The following is a 20252-nucleotide window of genomic DNA, read 5'->3' as shown; positions in this document are numbered from 1 at the left end:
ATTGAAGCCAAAAATGAGTAACATGGGCAAAAATGCCCTGGGATGTCTTTGATAGTAAGTGGTATTTTGAGTGAGATACTGATGCAGATCTGTAAATTTTACAGCCAGTTAATTGATGATATAATACCGAATGGCTGCCAAAGTGAGGTGCTGGAATACTTGATCTTGAGCTGGAAAGATTGATTCTTCACACTTTCTGAAAAAAACAGTAAAATACTTGCGGTTACAGTCCATATCTCTGATGTTTAATTTTGTTTTTCTTTTAAGTTTAAGATCCATGCATCAGCATACTATCCATACTTGTGTGAAATTGTGCAGTTTGACCTAATTCCTGAACTGCGAGCAGTTTTACGCAAGTTCTTTCTACGTATCGGCTTTGTGTTTCAAATCTGCCATCTGGAGGAGCAGCCGCAAAAAGATGCTACATAACGAAAAGTCAGCATGCATTTCTACGTTCGGCCTGTGAATGGATCCCCTGGATATTACCCATTGAAGTCAAAGAAAATATTAATTTTTGAGCTTATTTTGAACATTATATTAGAGGATTCCCAAATAATTGATGTGTATCCTGTATTTTAAAGGGTACTTCATGAGGCACTTATCCTGAATCCCCATGTAATCTATAGTTTGCATTTTTATTTTTGTTTGTCTTGAAGGAATGTCTGCACTGTTTCCCTTCCCCATGTATTTTATGTATTTAAAATACCCAGTTAAACCATTTCAGGGACTTGGAATTGTTATATATGTCAACATTATGGGACACTACTGTCTTAAACAGTAAATATTTGAGGTAGATACATGGTTTGCACACTGTACAGTGTAAAATGAAGTCATTAACTCAATGAATAAGTTGAGATTACGGTTGCAATGCTTTTAAATTAGTAACTGTTAAGCCAGTAGATGTATAATTTTGAATTGTGGTTGTGATGTGATTATGAACACAATAGCATGAACTGCTTATTGTGGGAATGATGGTAAACGAAAGATGCAGAGGATTCAGTGATCCATTAGATGAGTCGAAAATGGTAGTTTTCACTTCATTACTTCCTGTAAATATGCACAATTCAATTTTGTGTTGGGTGGATGTGATGAATCTGTGAGGTTTTTGATTTCTGCTTCTTGCATAGTTACAGTGGAGTTTGCGAACTCAATTTGCCCCTGAAATTATGACCTCAGTAAATATCATTGATAGTAAGAGAAGCACAATTACAAACTTGCAATAAAAAAACAATATTAATACCTTTTTTGAGAATGAAGCTGGATTTCAACTTGGCTATTTTAGAACAGGCAAAACTACATTTCAGTGCAAAACAATATACAGAATATACAAACACTGTAGGAGATGGGTTGCTGACCTTGATGTCCCACATGGCAAAGTCTCTTAACAATGTTATTGGGGAATGGCCAGGGAGATTCGTTTCTCATTTTTGTATCTCTTAGCTAAGGCTCTTTGAATCCTGTAGCACCTCAAGGCCAAATCTTATGGCATGAGAATGTAGCTTCCGTGTTGAATCTGTGCAGGATTTGACAACATCTCAATCTCAATACGATTATTTTTAAAGTGCTGTATGAAAACAGTGCTTAAGATTGATTTATGCTTAGGGAAATTGTAGATTTTAAACTAATTAAAAGCAGTTAGTTGTGCTTAGCCTCTGTTCCCCTCTAATAGTTGCTACTTAATACATAGCTGTTTTACCTGACTTTTCACCAAGCCAGGTGAAATGGCTTGTTGTTAACTAGCAGCTGGTTATTGAATGGTACATAACCAATAACTCTGAGGCAGAATGTTGCCCATTGACATTAATCCACTAATCCCTATTGATTTGTAGTTGGTTAATCCCCTTGGATTTCACACCATGCACATTTACCTGTTAAACGCTAGTGAATTTCTTCAAAACCACCTGTCTTAAGAGCAGAGATTAATAGGTCCTTTTATGTTGGTGCCGGTCGAATGCTTATGCCACCAATTCCCAAAGCCAGTTGCAAATCCAATATAAATCTGCAGCAATTAGCAAATCTGGCAAGATTACATTCAGCTTGCCACCAACTTGTGAGACCTGTGCCTCATGGCAGTGCAAACACTCCACTGATGCCAGCCTGTATACAAGCAGTATATAAAACGGGGTTCTGCAATTCCCACACATTCCACACTTTGTACAACTAATCTGCAGTTGCATATGAATGAGGATTAAGAGATTAGTGTCATCTGACTTCATTTGGTATCAGAACACTGGGTATTAGTATCAGTAGACCAGATATTGGTTCCAATACAATTACATTGGGGAAAACTGGCAGAAGAAATTCCACAGCGGCCACTAAATTTCAAGGTGATTTCCGCAGAAGTGTGAACACCACGAGCCCTTCTCTTGGCCATCTGTTAAGGCAGCATTGGGACATGCCTGGTAACTGCTCACTTGGATGTCAAATGGTACAAAGAGTTAATGTACCTTATCATTAATAAGGTACATTAATGGTGTATTTAATTTATGTAATTGAAGGGGGAGAAAGTAATCTAACATCTGTACACAGGATACAGTAAGATGACTCTTTATTGACCAAGTTTTGAAAATATTGATTTGTTTGAATTTTGGTTACCTGGGACAAGCTAAACAGATTTTTTCATACCAGTCCTTTCCCTTCTGCCTGAAAATGCTAACTCATACTGTAGTACAGTTCCACAAGCATCGGCTGCACTTTGACCTAAGGGCCATTCCAAATGTGAGAGCCTGGTCAATGGGTATCAGCAGGTTATTTGACCATGGCGAGCATTATAACCAAGCCAGATACTATGCTACCACTGCCCTGGCTGAGAGCAAACTCCACACAGACTGGAGGATTCAATCTAGGACTGCCCTGGTCTTTATGGCTAGTTTTATCGTGAGCGATGCATTTACCACTGAACTTTCAACACATCTTTGGGGTGAGCAGGTTTAAGTTGGGGAGGGAGTCTTGCAATAATGTTGCATTGGGAATAACTTGGGAGTGATGACCAGGCAGAAATCTTATTTCAGGGTGGGGGAGGGATGGAATGGTTCAGATAATGTTACTTACCACAAGCCTCAAGTCTGAGCAGTTCATAATTAGCTTTGAGACCTCGGGATGAGATAACAATCTTGAAATCACTCCAGGCTCAGTATACTTACAGTACATACTGTGAGGTTGATGGAGGGGGGAGGAGATTATTTACTTTTGGGTCTGTATTTTTGCTGTCAGCCAGTGTGCTGTGTGTTGATGAGTGATGATGTCAACACAAAAAACTGAAGATTGTGATATAATGACATGGTTTATTAAGTCATTACTTACTATATCAAGCCAATTATGATAAAAGATCTTAAATTATATGGAGATGAAATGGCAATTTTTAATGGCTTCACCATTTACATTACATTATCAAAGTATGATGAAATGGGCTCTACCATCAATGTAAATTCTTCTAAGCTCTTTCCTCAAACACTTTGTCAAAAATAGTGCTTTAAATTGTCAAAACAAAGCAAGAATAAATAGAAGGTTGTGTTGTAGCCTTAACTCTGACATCAAATGAACACTAACATTAATCTCCACCTGTAGTATACATTGATACCACCAACAATATTCAAAGTTAGGTGTAGAATTTTCATTTAGCTGGAATTTTGCTACATTTTTTCAGATTCTAGCATTCTGGTTTGTGATTTTGTTTTAGTGGTGTGGGTAGTGTTCATATATTTAGAAATGTGCTTTTTTAATAATTCATGTTATATTTTGACTTTAAGTATGAACATAATTAATGAGTGAAAATGGCAGCAGCAAATTTATTAAGAGATTATACTTGCAAGGTTTCCATTGGTTGGAACTGTAATTGCAAAGGCCTTGGCCACACAGATGCACGCAACACTTTGTTTTAAGGTAGTTCATTTGCTTGTACTTGTTCATAGTTCAAGACAACTCATTTGCTGCCTTATTCTGTAAGCCTTGCTTCATATCTGTTCCTGTAATTGGTTTACTTAGGGAACGGTTGAACTTATGTGTAAGCACTACAATAGCTGGCTGCTTCATGCCATCTTGCAAAACTGCAGGTTGTGAGAATGCCCCAGGCCTCATATTATTTGCATATTTCACCACCAGCAACATAACTGTTACCTGGTGTGAAGCCCATCTTTCACTTGAAATGATCAACACTAATGCAGCCTGGTGCCCTCTAATTCTTTGTGAACTGATTTGTCTCATCAGCTTTTTTTAATCAGTAAAACTGTTCCCAGAACTTGCTGGCCAGTAAGAGGAGTTCTTACCATGTGTTGCAGATCGTAGAGATCTATAGCAATGCCAGTAAATAGTGGAGCCACAACTCCCCATTTGCATTGTTGCTCAGAGGCTATTGATAATGCAATTGGTGATGCAGTGTAACCTCAGCAAGCTGCAATGACTAATAGATGAAACATATCAGAACACTCTTTGGTTAGCCTGACCATGTCTTGTGGTGGTAATGGTATCACAGTACCCAACTGAAAATAACAAATTGACTATATTTTCTTGTACTTTATTTTTAATGTAAGTCCAAGTATTCTATGCAACAAAGGTAGGGTAAAATGTCTAATGTGTGATAGTTGCAATTAAAATGAGTGCTTTCTTAATGTATCACAGGTTGTTGCCATGGTTATCATGGGTGTTCTTGTCAGCAAAAGTCATTTTGTATATTAACAAAGCATCATAGTTACACTGCAGATTTTGTTCCTCACCTCTCCTAAAGGCATTAAAGCATGCCTCTGGTACCTCACCAACGTGCATATTCTTCATGTGTGATGTTAAATGATGTGTTGAGAGCCATTCCAATCCTCATCCAATGTACACATGTGGATTTTCCAGGAGGGATCACTGGATAGTGATCTAGAGCACAGACTCTATTCCTTTTCCTAGCCAACAACCACTAAACCCTTTACTGACTCCAGGCTGAGATCACCTAACTTATTAATGAAAGTAGAACCTTGCTGTTCTGTATGACTTAGTACCACACCAGGCAATGTCTTCTCATTGAGCCATCAGGGGAGACCAATCTCAGGTTATTTTATTGGAAATTCCCATTTGAAGAAATTGATAGCTGAACCCCGACAAAGTTGTCAAAACAAATCTTTGTCACCCTGTTGTCGGTTTTAAAAAAAAGTTTGATTGCTAGGATTATATATCCCAAGTTTGCAACTGCTGTCATGAAGTATGCAATCTAATTTTAATCAGTTAATTTGCTGGTGCCATCAAAAATATAGAAATAGTGTCTTGCTTATCTCACCAGAAATTCAGTTCATGGAAATACTGTGTCCATGCTGCAAATTAAAAACAATCAAACTGAATCCTGAAAAAATTGAACTGATGTGATTACTGTGTCCAATCCCAGCTCCATTTCAATGTAACATTTGGGCTGTTTGTTTACATATTTAAGTTCTATGACATTAAGGAGACAATGTAAAAGTTAATTATTAGGTTTTATGAATGAGCTATATATTACTGTGAAGTGCATAAGAATACTCAGAATTTAAAAGCATTCCTTGCCACTGTGGATGTATAAATATTTTGGAGAACAGATTAAATATATAATATGAAATAACTATGTAAAGTTTTCTATGTCAGAATATTCTGTATAATAATACTGATTATCCTATTCCAATCGGTTAATAAATCAGTGAGGTTTTACACCTTCTAAGTTGCTTCACTACAGTTGATTATTAAGCTCAATTACTTGCACTAGTGTGCTTTTTAAAGTGTATGTAATGACAGATGATTTATGTGACCGATCATAAAGTTATTGCTGCTTCTATCTGTGTTTGAGAAAGTTTTTTGGATTTTCACAATAATCTGTGTGATAACTCAACAGTTGTATGTAAGATACAATAACCAACCAAAAGATCACTATAAACCTTATGATAGTAATGTCATTTTGAGAACATGGAGATGAAACCACTTCTGTAGATTTCCCTACTTTAAATTCAATTACTTAGTTTGTTTCTAGTTGAGAAGTGGTTAATACTGGCACAGCCCATTTTCACAGGATGTTGATGTAGTGACACACTGTGCTATAGAAGTTTGGATCTAAGTTTCTGCTAATAGTTTTTTTGTGTTGGAAGTCCCAAACCTAGTTTGGCCTTCAGGAGGGATGGTGAAAAGGAAGAAGTTGGAGAACTTGTGGATCTGTAATTGATAGCTGGTTGCAGAGGATCATTAACACACAGTTCTCAACTGCATTCTTGTCTTAAGTAATGTGTGATGGGGAGAAATTAATGAATAAAAAAGGAACTGACTGATTCTCTGTAGGAGGTAACAGTGAAGAAATTGCAGTATTATCCTGTAAAACTAGAAGCCAATGATTCAGCCTAGTTTCCATGATAATTCCTTTAAATTGGTGTTGCCAAGACGATAAAAGCAATGTTAGCCACATCTATCAAATTGCTCCAGATTGTCCTGGGTGACATGACACAAGTGGTGGAAAAAGCCTCTCTTCCCACTTCCATTAAGTGTACTGGTAATTTCTACTTTTCAGTCAAATGCTGTAGAGATGGGGATATCCCAGAAACCACAGCACATAAGTAAAAAGGCTCTGTTGCCTTAGTAGATTATTACCTGTCTTAGAGTTGTATATTTTCATTACCTCTTTTGGATTTGTGACTGTCCACATTGTTTAATATGAATTCTTGTTTATAGGGTTTTAATATGGATTAACAAATCTGACAAGAAGTGGAAAATGCTTAATGAAACTGCGCTACATGAAAGTGGCATAGTTACCTATTACATAGAGCAAGGGTGGTTGATTGTTGGTTTCTCTTACATTCATATTGGCTGAAGTAATGTTAGGGTAATGCAAGGCTACAGATGTTGTAATGTTAGAACTCCGGCTTGCTCCTGATATTCTATTGTGCTCTCTGTTAAAGTTAGTTAATAGGTAATGAACTGGAACCTGACATGCACAAAATATGATAGTGGAGTACAGGATGAACAATTAACCCCTTCAGCGTTGGGATGTGCACGGGAAATAATATAGAATGCCACCTTTAAATGATCTTTCTGAAACACTACAATGATAAACTATGCAGCTCAGGCTAAACAACTTATTGGATAGCAGTATGATACTTTTACTGATGTATTAATCAGTTCCTTCAATATAATTCTTTAACTGAGGTTATAAACAGCAACTACACGTCCAATTTCCCTGCACCATCGAACTCAATGGTTGAATCAGATGAACTCCTGACCTGCTTAAAGCCGATAGTATTTATCTCTGATCGGAGTCCTGCAAGCCAATAGCTGTCCATTAAATCTGATTAAAAAGACTTGCTGAGCACCTGCGTGACATATAGTTAGCTCACTTTTGCAAAGGATCTATAAAATTGATTTGCAGAGTTGAAATGCGTAAAGGGGTATCAACCCAAAAGATCCAACTTTTCATTCTAAACTACAATAGCTTCCCTCAGAGAATTGATGGCTGAAGTTTATTGTAAAACTACCAGGGCATTGGCTTAGTTAAAATTCATCTTAAAAATGTGAGCACGAAACAGCAGCAGCAGCGTTTGTTGCTCGAATACATTTCTTCAATTGGCTACGCGGTGAGGAATTACACCTCTAGTAGATAGTGGGGGGCAGGGAAGCGATCTATGCTCGAACGACTGTACTCGGCGTGTTCATCTGACCCAATAATTCAAGAGTCCATTGCTTGTTGACTTCCCACCTGAAGAAGCTGAAGGCATAGAGTGAAGTCTCGTGCAAAAAGTAAACTTGCTTCTTGCAGAATGGTTTTCCAGTATCGACAGTCTTTACACTAATCCTCGTGCTGCTTTGAAGTTGCACTCTCACTGTTTGCAGCTTTTCTCATAATCGATGTCACTAGAGCAGCCAACAGCGAGAAAGACCCAAAGACTTCGTGCTGGCAGGAAAACTGTCAATTCCACGCCCTTGTCGTAGGACGTGTTTTTTTTGTAGCACGTGTTTTATAAACAAAAACTGGCGGGATGGCAATGCCCAGAGAATCTCATCGCTGATCACATTTGGTGTTAGAAATTAATTTTAATATATACATATGCTGAAAGTTTTATATTAAGTGTACAAACTGCTTTGTAAACATTGTGCTGCTGCAGTGCAAATTTTCGCCAGTGCACGGCAGCTGCGTTTATTAAAGCAGGCACTTCCGCGAACTGCGCCTAAAAATATTCAGTTCAGACTAATAGCCCCCAACCCATTAAGTTGCCAATTATTAAAAATGTTTGCGCCAGTCATAATCTTAGGTGCATCACGTTCAATGAAAAAAGTTAGTTGCAGAGTTCCAGACCAAATCCTATAACTTCCCCTGCACCAACCACTTGCATTTATATAGTGCCTTTAATGTAGTAAAACGTCCCAGGCACTTCACAGGAGCATCATCAAACAAAATTTGACACCGAGCCACATAAGGAGATAGTAGGACAGGTGACCAAAAGCTTGTTCAAAGAGGTGGGGAGCTTCTTAAAGGGAGAGAGAGGCAGAGGTTTAAGAAGGGAATCCCAGAGTTTAGGACCTGGGCAGCTGACGGCACAACCGCGAATGGTGGAGCATTGAAAATAGGGGATGTGCAAGAGGCCAGAATTGGAGGAGTGCAGAGATCAGGAGGGTTGTAGGGCTGGAGAAGATTAAAGAAATATGGAGGGATTTGTAAATTTTTGATGGGTGAATGGGAGTTGGTGCGACTTAGGATAGGTACTAAGATACTCCGAATGTGGAGTTAGCAAAAATGTCTTTAATATACTGCATTTGCCAATAATAAAAAATCACAGCATAGATATCTTGAAAACGGTCATTTACATAGTAATAATATCCGTGGGATGAGTGATGCCGCATCTTGGCCAATATACCTGCACTCTGTCACGTGTGCTCTATGGATTTTGTCGCCACGAACACGTGTGTAAGATGGGAAATCCGTCACGTGCTCAGACTGGTACGCGGAATGAAGGAGACTGTCACGGCGCATGCGTAATATGGAGAATCTGTCCCGGCGTAGTGCGCATGCTTGCGTTAGGCAGCGCGCCATTTTCCTTCTGTTTGAACGAGACTGAACTGGGAGGAGCGCTTGTGGCTCTGAAGTCGCTTTGATTTAACAGAGAAGGTAGGGGAGACGGTGATGGAAACGGCGGTCGGATCTGTTGTGGCAGATCTCCGTGGGCCAATGATGAGTGGCCCGAAGTCTTAATAAATGTAATTGCTGGTGTTTGAGAAGCCGGGCCGCACTTTCCCCATTTGTTTAGGTCTGAAGGGGCTGATGATCCGGGTGTTACCGCAGCTCCGACTTTCACAATGCCCTGGACCCAACAGCTGCCGAGTTTTTTGCGCCCAAAGTGAGTCGAGCAAATCTATGGTCTCTTGCGAAAGCGGCGCCCTGACTGAGCGCCTGCGTTCGGGCTCGAGGCCCGGCCCCCGGCCCAGCGTCAACGGCTTCGTTTCAACCTAACTTGTTGCGTGTTTCTCCCCGCGGCGTTGATTGGCAATTAGTCAGGCAACGTCTGCTCTGCCGCTTCACGATTGGTTGGTTTGATTGTCAATCACGCAGCTTCGCTCAACATGTTTGGTTGTGGCCTCAGCGTTCCAGGCCTTGCTCAGAATGAAGCCTCACAACCCCGTTCCTTCCAGAGAGTAATGCGGTGTCCGCCCAATGTGCACACGGGAGCGAAGTGACCAATTCCAGTCTTCTCCCGACTGCCAAGTGGTTGTGATTCCAGGCAGCAAAACATCGAGAAAACACGAGTCACTTGACGTTTTAAGGATAAACCGTTCAGAAATTAAAAATGAACAGTAGATTTGAGTCTCGTGCGTACAGAAACCATCTGAATATTATTTTGCAGATCTCTTGGAAACTTGTCTTTTGCCAGATTTTCTATATTTATAACGTATAGCTTAAACTTGATTTTTTTTTCATTATGAATTTCTGTGCTCACATTCATAATGGGACCTGCTTGTGTAAATGTGCCACACTGCACTTACACTTTACTGCCAGTGGAGGCACTGCAGCGTCATCACCGGTGGGAAGGTTTAATTGCAGCCTGACAAATTTGCATTGGCAATTCTTTATAAATGTGGACATAATTTATGATTGAAATATATATAAAAATAAGGACAGAATGTATGACGTAAAATGTTAACTAAACGTCTGCCTGCCCTTTCCAGTAATTCTTCTGCCTTCACCAGAACATTAGGTTTGGTTTTGACTCCCTGTGTGCAATGCCACGTGAGGTAACCTTGTCTCTATGAAACTGTTGACTTCTTTATGGGCTACAGATCCATGGGCATGAAGCACTCTGGTGCCATGCCAATATTTGTGTGTAATCATAGTATTGGCAGGCCATTGCTTCGATGGTGCTAGTCACAGAAGTTTGTGGATTTTGCTGTACACAAAATGACTGTCGGGTTTACTTACGAATAGTTACTGCACTTCAAAAAAAAAAGTAATTGTCAATGAAGCATTATGGGGATATTTCAGAGACATGATAACCTTTTTATGTAAATGCAGATATTTTTCTTGGCTAAATATATGGACAATATCTGTGTCCTTCAGTGTACAGACAATGTAGGGAAATTTAATTGGGCACCAGTCACACTGTTCTGCTTGAAATGTGTAACTTGATTCAGTCATTGGCAGTCAGGCTGAAGGCAGGCAGTGCTGCTTTCAAGTAGTGTGTGACAACACTGATAGTTGTAAACGTATGTTGGCACTGCATGCAACACATACCTGACGGCAGCGCACAGGTAACTTCCCGGAATTTACCCCAGGGTTGAGACAATGCACAGCGGTAAAACCCCTCCCACAGTTTAGACAATGCGTAGTGTTAACACGCCCACAGTTTGGACAAAGCACAGCTCAAATTCCCCACCCTTTAGCATTAGCATAGTGCTAACACTCTATTGGGCTGCCTTTTTGATGCCATTTCAGATATATTTTTCAGTCAATACAGAAACAGTCTTCATTCTTAACTAATATCGTATTTATCCTTTCACTGAAATTGTATTTTTTTAATCTTAGCAAATAAGCTGACTACGTAAACATGGTCCTATATTTTTGCCCACCCTGATAAAGTAAACATGACATCAATCCTTCCTATTATTGAAATTAACTTATGTTTAGATCCTTCCTATTATTGAAATTAACTTATGTTCCACATCGTTCACCTGAGGAAGGAGGAAGCCTCCGAAAGCTTGTGAATTTAAAATAAAATTGCTGGACTATAACTTGGTGTTGTAAAATTGTTTACAATATGTTTAGAGGCATCACATAGTAGTGTAGAATATTTCCATCATAAATACACAGCAAGTCTATTAGCACCTATTTAAAAAAAAAATAATACTTTGCCTGCCGAAGGGTCCATACCCAGAATATTAACTTTTTTTGCTGCGTATTTCATTTGGTGCTGGAACTTTATAGATGTCTATATCTCCCCATCTCCAGCATCTGACATATTTCAACCTGTCCAAAGTATCTGTGGAGAGTATTCATGGTTATGTAAATATGTAATTTTTTAAGATTTTGATAACATGAGAAATAGTAGATTTTAAACTTATTAAAAATTAAGTAACACACTGCCATAAGAGAGTTAGGATATTGATTCTCCAAAAGTTCAAGTTCAAGTTCTATGAATAAAATCAAGATTGAACTGAAGCTTCAAAGGGAAGCATATGATAAAACTGAGGCTAGCAATACTAAAAAAATAATTGAGGGTAATAGAAAATGTAGATGGGAGGTGAAACGGGAATTTAGAAGGGCTGAAAGGGAATATGAAAAAAGAGTTGCACATAACATAAAAGGAAATAGTACGGGCTTTCTATAAGCATACAAAAAACAAAGGAATAGGTAAGGAGAGTTTCCAACTGCCCAAGGATGAAGGAGTCGCCTTAATTGTGGAGGATGGAGATATTTTACTTCCATTTTTACAGATAGTGTACTTGAGGATTTGGAATAATAGAACTTACTGTAGAAAAGGAATTGGTTTTGAAAAAGATTAGCAGAGCTCAATGTGAAGTCACCAGACCCTGAAGGCATGCACCCTAGGCTGTTGAAAGATGTCAGAGAGAAGAGGCTCTGGCCACCATTTTTTAAACTTCCTTAAGTATGCAAATTGTGCAGTGGGACTGGAGAGTGGTCAATCTAACATCGTTGTTCTAGAAGGCCGAAAAGGATAAACCAGGTAACGATAGACCAGTTATTCCAAAATTAGTTGTGGGAAAACTTTTAGAATCAGTAATTCATGATAAAACAAATGAGCATTTAGAAACGCATGGATTAACAAGGACAGCCAGCATAGATTTGTTGAGGTTAGTTGCCTTTGACAAATTTAAGGCCAATAGAATTAGGGGCATTGAGTACAAGAGTAAAGAAATAACGAGAAATTTATGAAGAACAGTGCTTAGGCCATGTAGAGTATTGTGTGCAGTTTTCGGCACCCCATTATAGAAAGGACATTTAAGCTATAGAGAGAGTTTGGCATAGAACCAACGGCATAGATTCCCCAAAATGATACCAGGGATAGAACTCCATAGTTATGAGAGATTTGAGATAGTAGAATTATTTCCACTGGAGCAGAGAAGGCTGAGAGATTTAATAGAAGTTTTTAAAATTATGAAGTTTTGATAGTGAATAGGGAAAGTTATTTCCTTTGTTTGTGGAGCGAGTGATAAGGGGTCATCAATTTAAAATTCTCACCGAGAATGAGTAGAGGGGTAAGGAGAAATTTCTTTACACAGAAGGTTGTTGAATGCTTTGCCATAGGGAGTGGTTGAGGCAGAGGCCATTGCATCTTTTAAGGAAAAAATGAGTAAGTATTTGAAGCAGAGGAAGATGCAAAGCCATGGGGAGAGAACAGGGCAGTGGGTTTCGTTTTGAATTGCTGTAGCGAAGAGTTGGCATGGAGCCAGTGGGCTGAATGGCATCTTCTGTGCTGTAAAATTCTGTTCTATGAAAAGTTTCTGATCTTTCTGAGGAAGGGAACACATGCAAGCTAAGTGGTTTTGTCGATGGAGTTAAAATTAGCAGAGCTGTCATTGCAAATAGACTGCTGTATTAGCTGATATACTGTCTGGCTCTAGATTGCTCGGGACACTTGTGTCTGGGAGAAAATAAATGAGCCGTTAGGACTGATCTGCATTAAATATTAATCTCATGCTGTGGTCATTTTCCATTTAGGTTTTGTGATCATGGACCTCAGTGATGCCAATTTACAGTCCCTGTCTGAATTCCTGAAGAAGACTCTTGACCCTGATCCTGCAGTTAGAAGACCAGGTAACTGGTTATTTTGATGCATTTGTTACTTTTATGCATTGTTGTTCTGATGTGCTGGTTATCATTCCTTCAAAACCCTCATCAGCACCAAAAGAGATTATCTGGACATTCATTAATTTGTGGAATCTTGCTGTGTGCAAATTTGTTGCACAGTTTGTCTGTGTGCCAGTAGTGACTGCACTTTAAACAAGGAATCAAAAAGTGTCAGCCTTGCTCAGTGGTAACATTCTTGCATCTGAGTCAGAAGACCCTCTCCAGAGATGAGCACATAATCTAGGCTGATGCCTCAGTGCAGTATTGAGGAAGTGCTGCACTGTCAGCCGTTTTTTGAATGAGAATTTAAACCTGGACCCTGTCTTACAGGTGGAACAGCCAGAGGTTATTTGGCCCAACAAGCCCTGTTCAAGTAATCTGATACTGACTATCCTACCTCTCTCCATCTCAAAATATCTTCTATCAAAGCCCCCCGCACCCCAACTTACTCCTAACTTTGTCATTTTGAACTTGTACCCTAATATTTGAATCCTTTATCACTGTGAATAATTTGCTGGCAACTTTTGTCAATCCCCTTCATAATCTTGAAAAACTCACGTTACATTTTGATATGAGAAGATCCCACGTTGCAATTGAAGTTGAAAAAGACTTAATCCTGACGTAGACCTTATCTTTTGTCAACTAGAGCAGATTGGAGTCTCTTCCCAAGAAACTCACCCAAGTTTTTTAACCTTTCTCCATAACTTGGATTCTTAATGCTTGCACAGGGCAATAATATCTTTGCAATTAGGTGACTAAGAACAGCACTCTGCTTGGAATTATTTTTGTAATGTCAAATACTCATCAAAATGTACAAGCTTCATGTTTGTGCACGAGAACAAATAATTTGGCCAGCAAAAATATTGAACGACGGGAACATAGCTTCTCACATGCAAAGTGCTGACTTTGAAGACCACTGAACAGACTCTTTGTGATGTTACAATGTTCTAAGCTGGTGTGTCTCTGACACAGTCCTGTTCTGAAATTACCAAAGAGTCATTTATTCAACATTTCTACAATATTTCAAAATTTCTTATTTTGAAATATTGAGGAAAATGCTGATTTATTTAATTTTTTTAGTCAAATTGTTTGATTTCCTCAATTGTTTCCAGGCTGAGGTACTGCAGAGTACAGTTTGACATTTTTAATGATTAAAATATGTTTTCTTGTATTCACCACAACAGAAGCTAAATATTTGCGGTGGACGAATAACAGTTAATGTAAAGCACATACTTATAATACAGTCCCCACCACTTAAAACATCTGCGTTTAAAATGGGCAGTTGCTTATATCAGCCAAAAAGCGATACCGATTATCCACTTGCATTGATGTCAATTTCAAAATTGCCAGGTATAGCTTCTTGAGTGCTCCATTTATTTCGGAAAGAAACAACTGTCTGACGATTTATCGGTAAACATGACAGAGAGAGAAAAATATTGGCCAATTTCAGAAAATCCCTGACATCAGAGAGTCCTCTCTGAAGGCACCCAAGCAAGCTCCAAGAAGACAATTTTGTGTTTGTTTAGACGTTAGTTTCAGCATCTGGCCCTCTCGTGGAAATTATTAGGGTGTCAGATGGATTCACCGGCCATCGCATATGCCGCAGTGCACTTAGGAAATCAGATTGCACATGCCCGGGAAAGACCAAGATCTGCAAACCAAAAGTTACAGACACTTTACCTGTAAGTGTCAGTGAATTAGGCAAAAAAAGAGCAACATGGCACATTTAATTGACTACAAGTACAGTACTTTCCTACTACTGTCAGAATTGCTGTCTCTCACCAATTCCCTTCTTGTTTTTTATACAAGTTTTTTTGTTTCGTTAACAGAATTGCCACAGCACCATAACTCGAAATTAACACTGCCGCGTTATACTAGCCATCACATATAGTGAGCAAAATGCGCCTGCTATAAGCGATGGGAACTGTATTCGTACATTGAAAACAGAAGGAGAAACTTTTTTTATTCTTGGGATGTGCATCCTTCTTGGCCTTGAGGGTACATCATGCAGATCCGGAGTCATATGTAGGCCAGATTGGGTAGAGTGGCAGATCCCTTCCCTGAAGCACATTAGTGACCCAGTTGTGCTTTTATGACAGTCCAGCAGCGTTCATGTTACTTTGACCTGATGCCACGAATTACTAGACTCAGCGAATTCTATTTGCCATGGTGAGATTTGAACTTAGGACCTCTGGGTTGCTACTCCAGTATAATAAACACTAGGCTACCGAACTATAGCATTTGATAGTACAATATCTGGTCTGTATCAGGGTTGAGTCTTTTTTATCTCCAATTGTAACATAGAAATTTGAGTTGATTTAATTTCCTTAATGTAGCAATGGGAAGTTCTGAAGGAAGTTACAATGGACTATGCTTTGGCTTTGCAGTGATTTTAACTAGCATTTTGCAATTTTGAGGCTGTTGGAAACCTAACATGAAACGGCAATCGTTATAATCTTTCCACATTGGTTAGTCAGCATCTATCTCATGAATAGAAATCACTGCTTTTTTTGAGAATAGTAGATTTATGAGCTGCTTCAGCTCTAGTTTCATAGGTCCACACTCCAGCTAGAGTATATTTGACAAATGCAGAATTTGAGAAGTGATTGTGCGCACCTTTTCCTAAAGGAGATGGTGAGAGAGAGAGGGCATTTTTGTATGCACATTAAATAATTAATGTCCTTTCTAGTAAATAGACTTGAGGGAACTTGTTGAAGATTTTTCTAGGCGCATATTTGAATCGCAGCTCTTGCCTTTTAGCTGAAAAGTTCCTTGAGTCAGTGGAGGGAAGCCAGAATTACCCATTGCTGCTGCTAACTCTCGTTGAAAAGTCTCAAGACAATGTCATGAAAGTGTGTTCAAGTGTGACTTTCAAGAACTACATCAAAAGAAACTGGCGAATCGTAAGTAACCAATGGGAACAATGTGGTGCCATAATCATACAGATGCTGTATTAAAGCCATCCCTCTTATGCTATGTAGAAAAGTAGAAATCGATACAATAAAAGTAAAATGCACTTTTTTGGGGCAGCTTAAAGGATTCACAAAATTCCCAACTTAAAATTTCGTAATGAACTGATGAATATGTTGTAACTGATAGATTCAGACATTTAATCCCCATGCTATGTTATAAAATGTCATCCGCATAACCTGATGATTTTAAGAACTTTTTTGTGGGTGAGTTTATATAAGCCTTTTCCATCATTCAGGTTTTCCTAGGCCACACACCAACTGGTCAGGTGGATGAGAGATGTGCTCCCAGGCATCTTTAAATGCTGCTGTAGAGGTGGCAATGGAGCGTGTACAAAAGTAGCCATTGTCGTAACACCCTCTGATTTGGGAATTTCAGCACATTGTCCACCAGAAGACACTGGCATCGACCCAACACTGTGGAAAATTGTCTAGGTATGTCCTAGCCACAAAAAAGGACAAATCTAACCTTGCCAATTACCATCCTAGCATCCCCCTCCCATTCATTGGCAAAGTGATGGGAGGAGTCATAAGTAGTGCCATCAAGCAGTACCTATTCACCAATTTCACGGATGCTTAGCTCGGATTCTGAGAGATATGCTCAGCTTCAGACCTCATCACATATGGATGCAAGAACTGAATGCCAGTGCAGAGGTAGGAGTAGCTGCCCTTGACGTTAAGAAAACATTTGCCCAATTATGGCACCAGGGATCCCGAGCAAAATTGAGGCTATGGTGGGGGGTGTGTCTAGTAGCTAGAATCAAATCTGGCACGCAGGAAGATGGTTGTACTTGTTTGAGGCCAATCACCGTAGCCCTGGGATGTGGCTGCAGGAGTTCCTCTGTCCAGCATTCTTGGGCCAACCACTTTCAGCTTCTTCAAGTACTTCTGTCATAAGATGAGAAGTAGGGCTTGCTGATGATTTTAGTGTTCAGCTCCATTCCCAAGTCCTCCAACAATTAAGCAGCCCCAGTCTAACCTACAGCAGGTGCTGGACAACACCCATGCTTGAGCTGACATATGACAGGTACCACTTGTGCCATACAAATGCTAGGCAGCGACCATCTCCAACAACAAAAGGCCCAAACATCTCCACTGATCTTCAATGGCATCATCCATGGCAAGTCCCTCACTATCAGCTTCTTGGGATTGCCATTGATCAGAAGCTTAATTGGATGAGCCATGTCATTCCCGTAGCTATAAGGGGAGATTGGAAGCTGCGTAATTTGTGTTGAGTGGCTCACCTCTTTACCCCTCAAAGCCTCTCCACCATCTGCATGGCTTAATTCAGGAGTGTGATGGATCACTCACCATCAGCCTGGTTGGGTATAGCTGCAAAAACACTTAAACCCCAACACCATCTAGGACAGAACAGTCTGCTTGATCAGCACCCTTGTCACTGTATTTAATATCTATTTTCTCCGCCACTAGCACACTGTGGCTGCAGTGTACTATCTACAGGCTGTACCACAGCAACTCGCTAAACTTGCTTCAACAGCTCCTCCTAGGCCTGTGACCTCTGCTGTCTAGAAGAGCAAGAGCAAGAATGTGATAAGAACGTCACCACCTCCAAGTTACGCACCATCCTGATTTGGATATGTATCAACGTTCCATTGTGGGAGCATTTTCACCACAAGGACTACAGCAGTTCTAGAAGAAAGGTAGTCAACATTGCCCAGAGCCTGAGAGAAAGTTTTAAAAGACTTCAGAAAAATCTACATTAGAGCAGTGGTCATGGCCTTAATAATCAGTAGATGACAAGTAAGAATAATTAAAAAGGTAATGCAGTATTGATCTTTATTGCCCTGATAAAGCTAATACTTAAATCTAAAAATCAAAGTTACTGTTAGCTCACTCAGTCTGTTGTTACACTTTGTTTTTGTCCTTCAGGTTGAAGATGAGCCAAACAAAATCTGCGAAGCAGACAGAGTGGCTATTAAAGCCAATATTGTGAATTTGATGCTGAGTAGCCCTGAGCAGATTCAGAAACAGGTACCCAGTTTGCTTCTGCTTGTACAAAAGTCAATGAGGATTGTCTGTTCTGGTTTCTTAACATCACCATGTTCCCTTGCAGTTGAGCGATGCTATCAGTATAATTGGGCGTGAAGATTTTCCTCAGAAATGGCCCCATCTTCTAACAGAAATGATTAACCGTTTTCAGAGTGGAGATTTTCATGTCATTAATGGAGTACTTCAAACTGCACATTCTTTATTTAAAAGGTATTTGCTTTTTCCTGGGTGCGGCGGAGGGCGATTTGAATCCATGTAGACTGCTGTGATTGCAATTTTTTAATGTTTGGTAATACATATGTTCTGGTTTTGATCACTTCATAGGTAATAATCAAAGCTGTGGTTTAGTAGTTAATTAAGTTTTCTATTTTGTTTGATTGAAATTTCACCAATGCTGGAGAGATATCTTTGTAAGGAATCAGTTCATCAATGTGGAAAAACAACTGGGCATCTGCTTTACCATGAGCTTGAACTGACAAGGGAATGAGATTCTATAGCTTCTGGGGATTTTCGTATCTGGAAATGTTCAAGTTCAGAAGGGTGTTCTGTGCCATTGCTTTGATTAAAGAAATATTGGCAAGTTCCCTGCGGTGTTGCAGTAGAGGCTGTGAGTGGAGGTGAGCGACTTGCTCAACTAGTTGGAGGCCAGTGTTTCCTAACTCACTGTCGTCCTTTTTATCAGTCCTTTCTCCCAGAGCTGTAGAAGTGTAGCTGCTCACGTGCACATCAGCTATCTGCACTTGAGGCTCGGGGGTGATGCTGAAAAGAGGAAAATAGCAGGGAATGAAAGAACCAGACCTTTGTAAGAGACAGAAAAACTTTCAAAAATGCAGTTTTGTGGAAAAGTCCATTGCTCATGAAACTGAGCCACAAAGAACAGGAAATCCACTTTGTGCTGAGTTAACTGATCTGAGGTTGACAACTGACAGGGATGCTACAATTGACCCCAGCAGTCTGGGCCAGGGAGTGGAAAAATCTGCTTCTATTGTTACTCACTGACCCCCGATGGAAGTGTGTGTGTGAACATTGAGGACAAGATCAGACTCTGACGTAGCCTAAGATGCCATACAATCCCCCTAACATTTGAATAGCCTTCAGTAAACTAAAAGGGAAAGCACCAAATGCAGGGAATCTGAAATGAAAACAGAAAATGCTGGAAATACACAAATGGTGAGAGACTGTCTTTTCTCTATGCAGATGTTGATTTGCCTACTGTGTATTTCCAACATTTTTTGTTTTTATTCGAATGGGTTTATTGTCCAAACTCACTGATGAGGAATTGCCACCTGGATACGGTACCGGAGTTTGGGGAAGGATATTGTAGCTTTCCATTTTAAAAAAAAATCACGTGGCTGAACTTCATTGCTCTCTCTCTCAGCTTGTTTCAATTGGAACTTCAGTATGCTGTGGGAGAGCTGCTTGTTTGAGGTGCTGTCTTTCGGATGAGACATTGAACTGAGGCCCCATCTGCCTGTTCAGGTGGATGTGAAAGATTCAACGGCACTATTTGAAGAAAAACACAGGGGTTCTCCAGGCGTCCTGTCCAACATTTTATCTCTCAAGCATTGCTGCCAAAACAGATTTTATTTCTGTGCTATTTGTTGGCACATTGCCATGTTTTCCTACATAGTGGCTACATTTAAAAGTAATCAATTGATTATGAAAGATGCTATATAAATGCAAGTTTGTTCATTTATTCTTCCTTTTTCTGGAAAGTTGCGTTCCTTTTCTCTTTCATTTTGTTTTTCATACCGTTAGGTATCGACATGAATTCAAATCAAATGAACTGTGGGCTGAGATTAAACTGGTATTGGACACATTTGCAGAGCCCCTGACTGTACTCTTTAAGGTGAGTGTTACCTTCATAAGATTGGCTGGATTTTTAAATTTCTGAATAGTATTTATCCCTTACTGTTTGTTTCAGTCTTGAGATAATGTAGGTTTTGAATTGAGGGTTGGAAATTATTGCGGTATGGTAGTTTTCTATCAAA

The 20252-nt window shown here is 39.6% G+C and overlaps 2 protein-coding genes across 3 annotated transcripts in view; both read left to right on the top strand.

The window, feature by feature from the left end:
- LOC137335255 (brefeldin A-inhibited guanine nucleotide-exchange protein 2-like) overlaps window positions 1-5780 on the top strand; it is a 103007-nt gene extending 97227 nt beyond the window's left edge. The window contains exon 39 of the mRNA XM_068000533.1: window positions 268-5780. Coding sequence (XP_067856634.1) covers window positions 268-429 — 162 coding nt within the window. The 3' untranslated portion in view covers window positions 430-5780. The remainder of the gene's footprint in view (window positions 1-267) is intronic.
- A 3207-nt stretch (window positions 5781-8987) lies between these two features.
- Window positions 8988-20252, top strand: part of cse1l (CSE1 chromosome segregation 1-like (yeast)) — a 35282-nt gene continuing 24017 nt past the window's right edge. The window contains exons 1-6 of one of the 2 annotated variants that reach the window (XM_068000531.1): window positions 8988-9091; window positions 13154-13249; window positions 16043-16185; window positions 18142-18243; window positions 18326-18471; window positions 20020-20110. In XM_068000531.1, coding sequence (XP_067856632.1) covers window positions 13165-13249; window positions 16043-16185; window positions 18142-18243; window positions 18326-18471; window positions 20020-20110 — 567 coding nt within the window. In that variant the 5' untranslated portion in view covers window positions 8988-9091; window positions 13154-13164. Of the gene's footprint in view, window positions 9092-13153; window positions 13250-16042; window positions 16186-17956; window positions 18031-18141; window positions 18244-18325; window positions 18472-20019; window positions 20111-20252 lie in introns of those variants that run through there. The other variant, XM_068000532.1, reaches the window with a different exon arrangement.

This window comes from Heptranchias perlo, chromosome 19 (assembly GCF_035084215.1).
Source record: "Heptranchias perlo isolate sHepPer1 chromosome 19, sHepPer1.hap1, whole genome shotgun sequence".
Taxonomy (NCBI): Eukaryota; Metazoa; Chordata; class Chondrichthyes; order Hexanchiformes; family Hexanchidae; genus Heptranchias; species Heptranchias perlo.
Note: the sequence above shows the minus strand (reverse complement) of the source record. Positions and strands in the feature narration are given on the sequence as shown.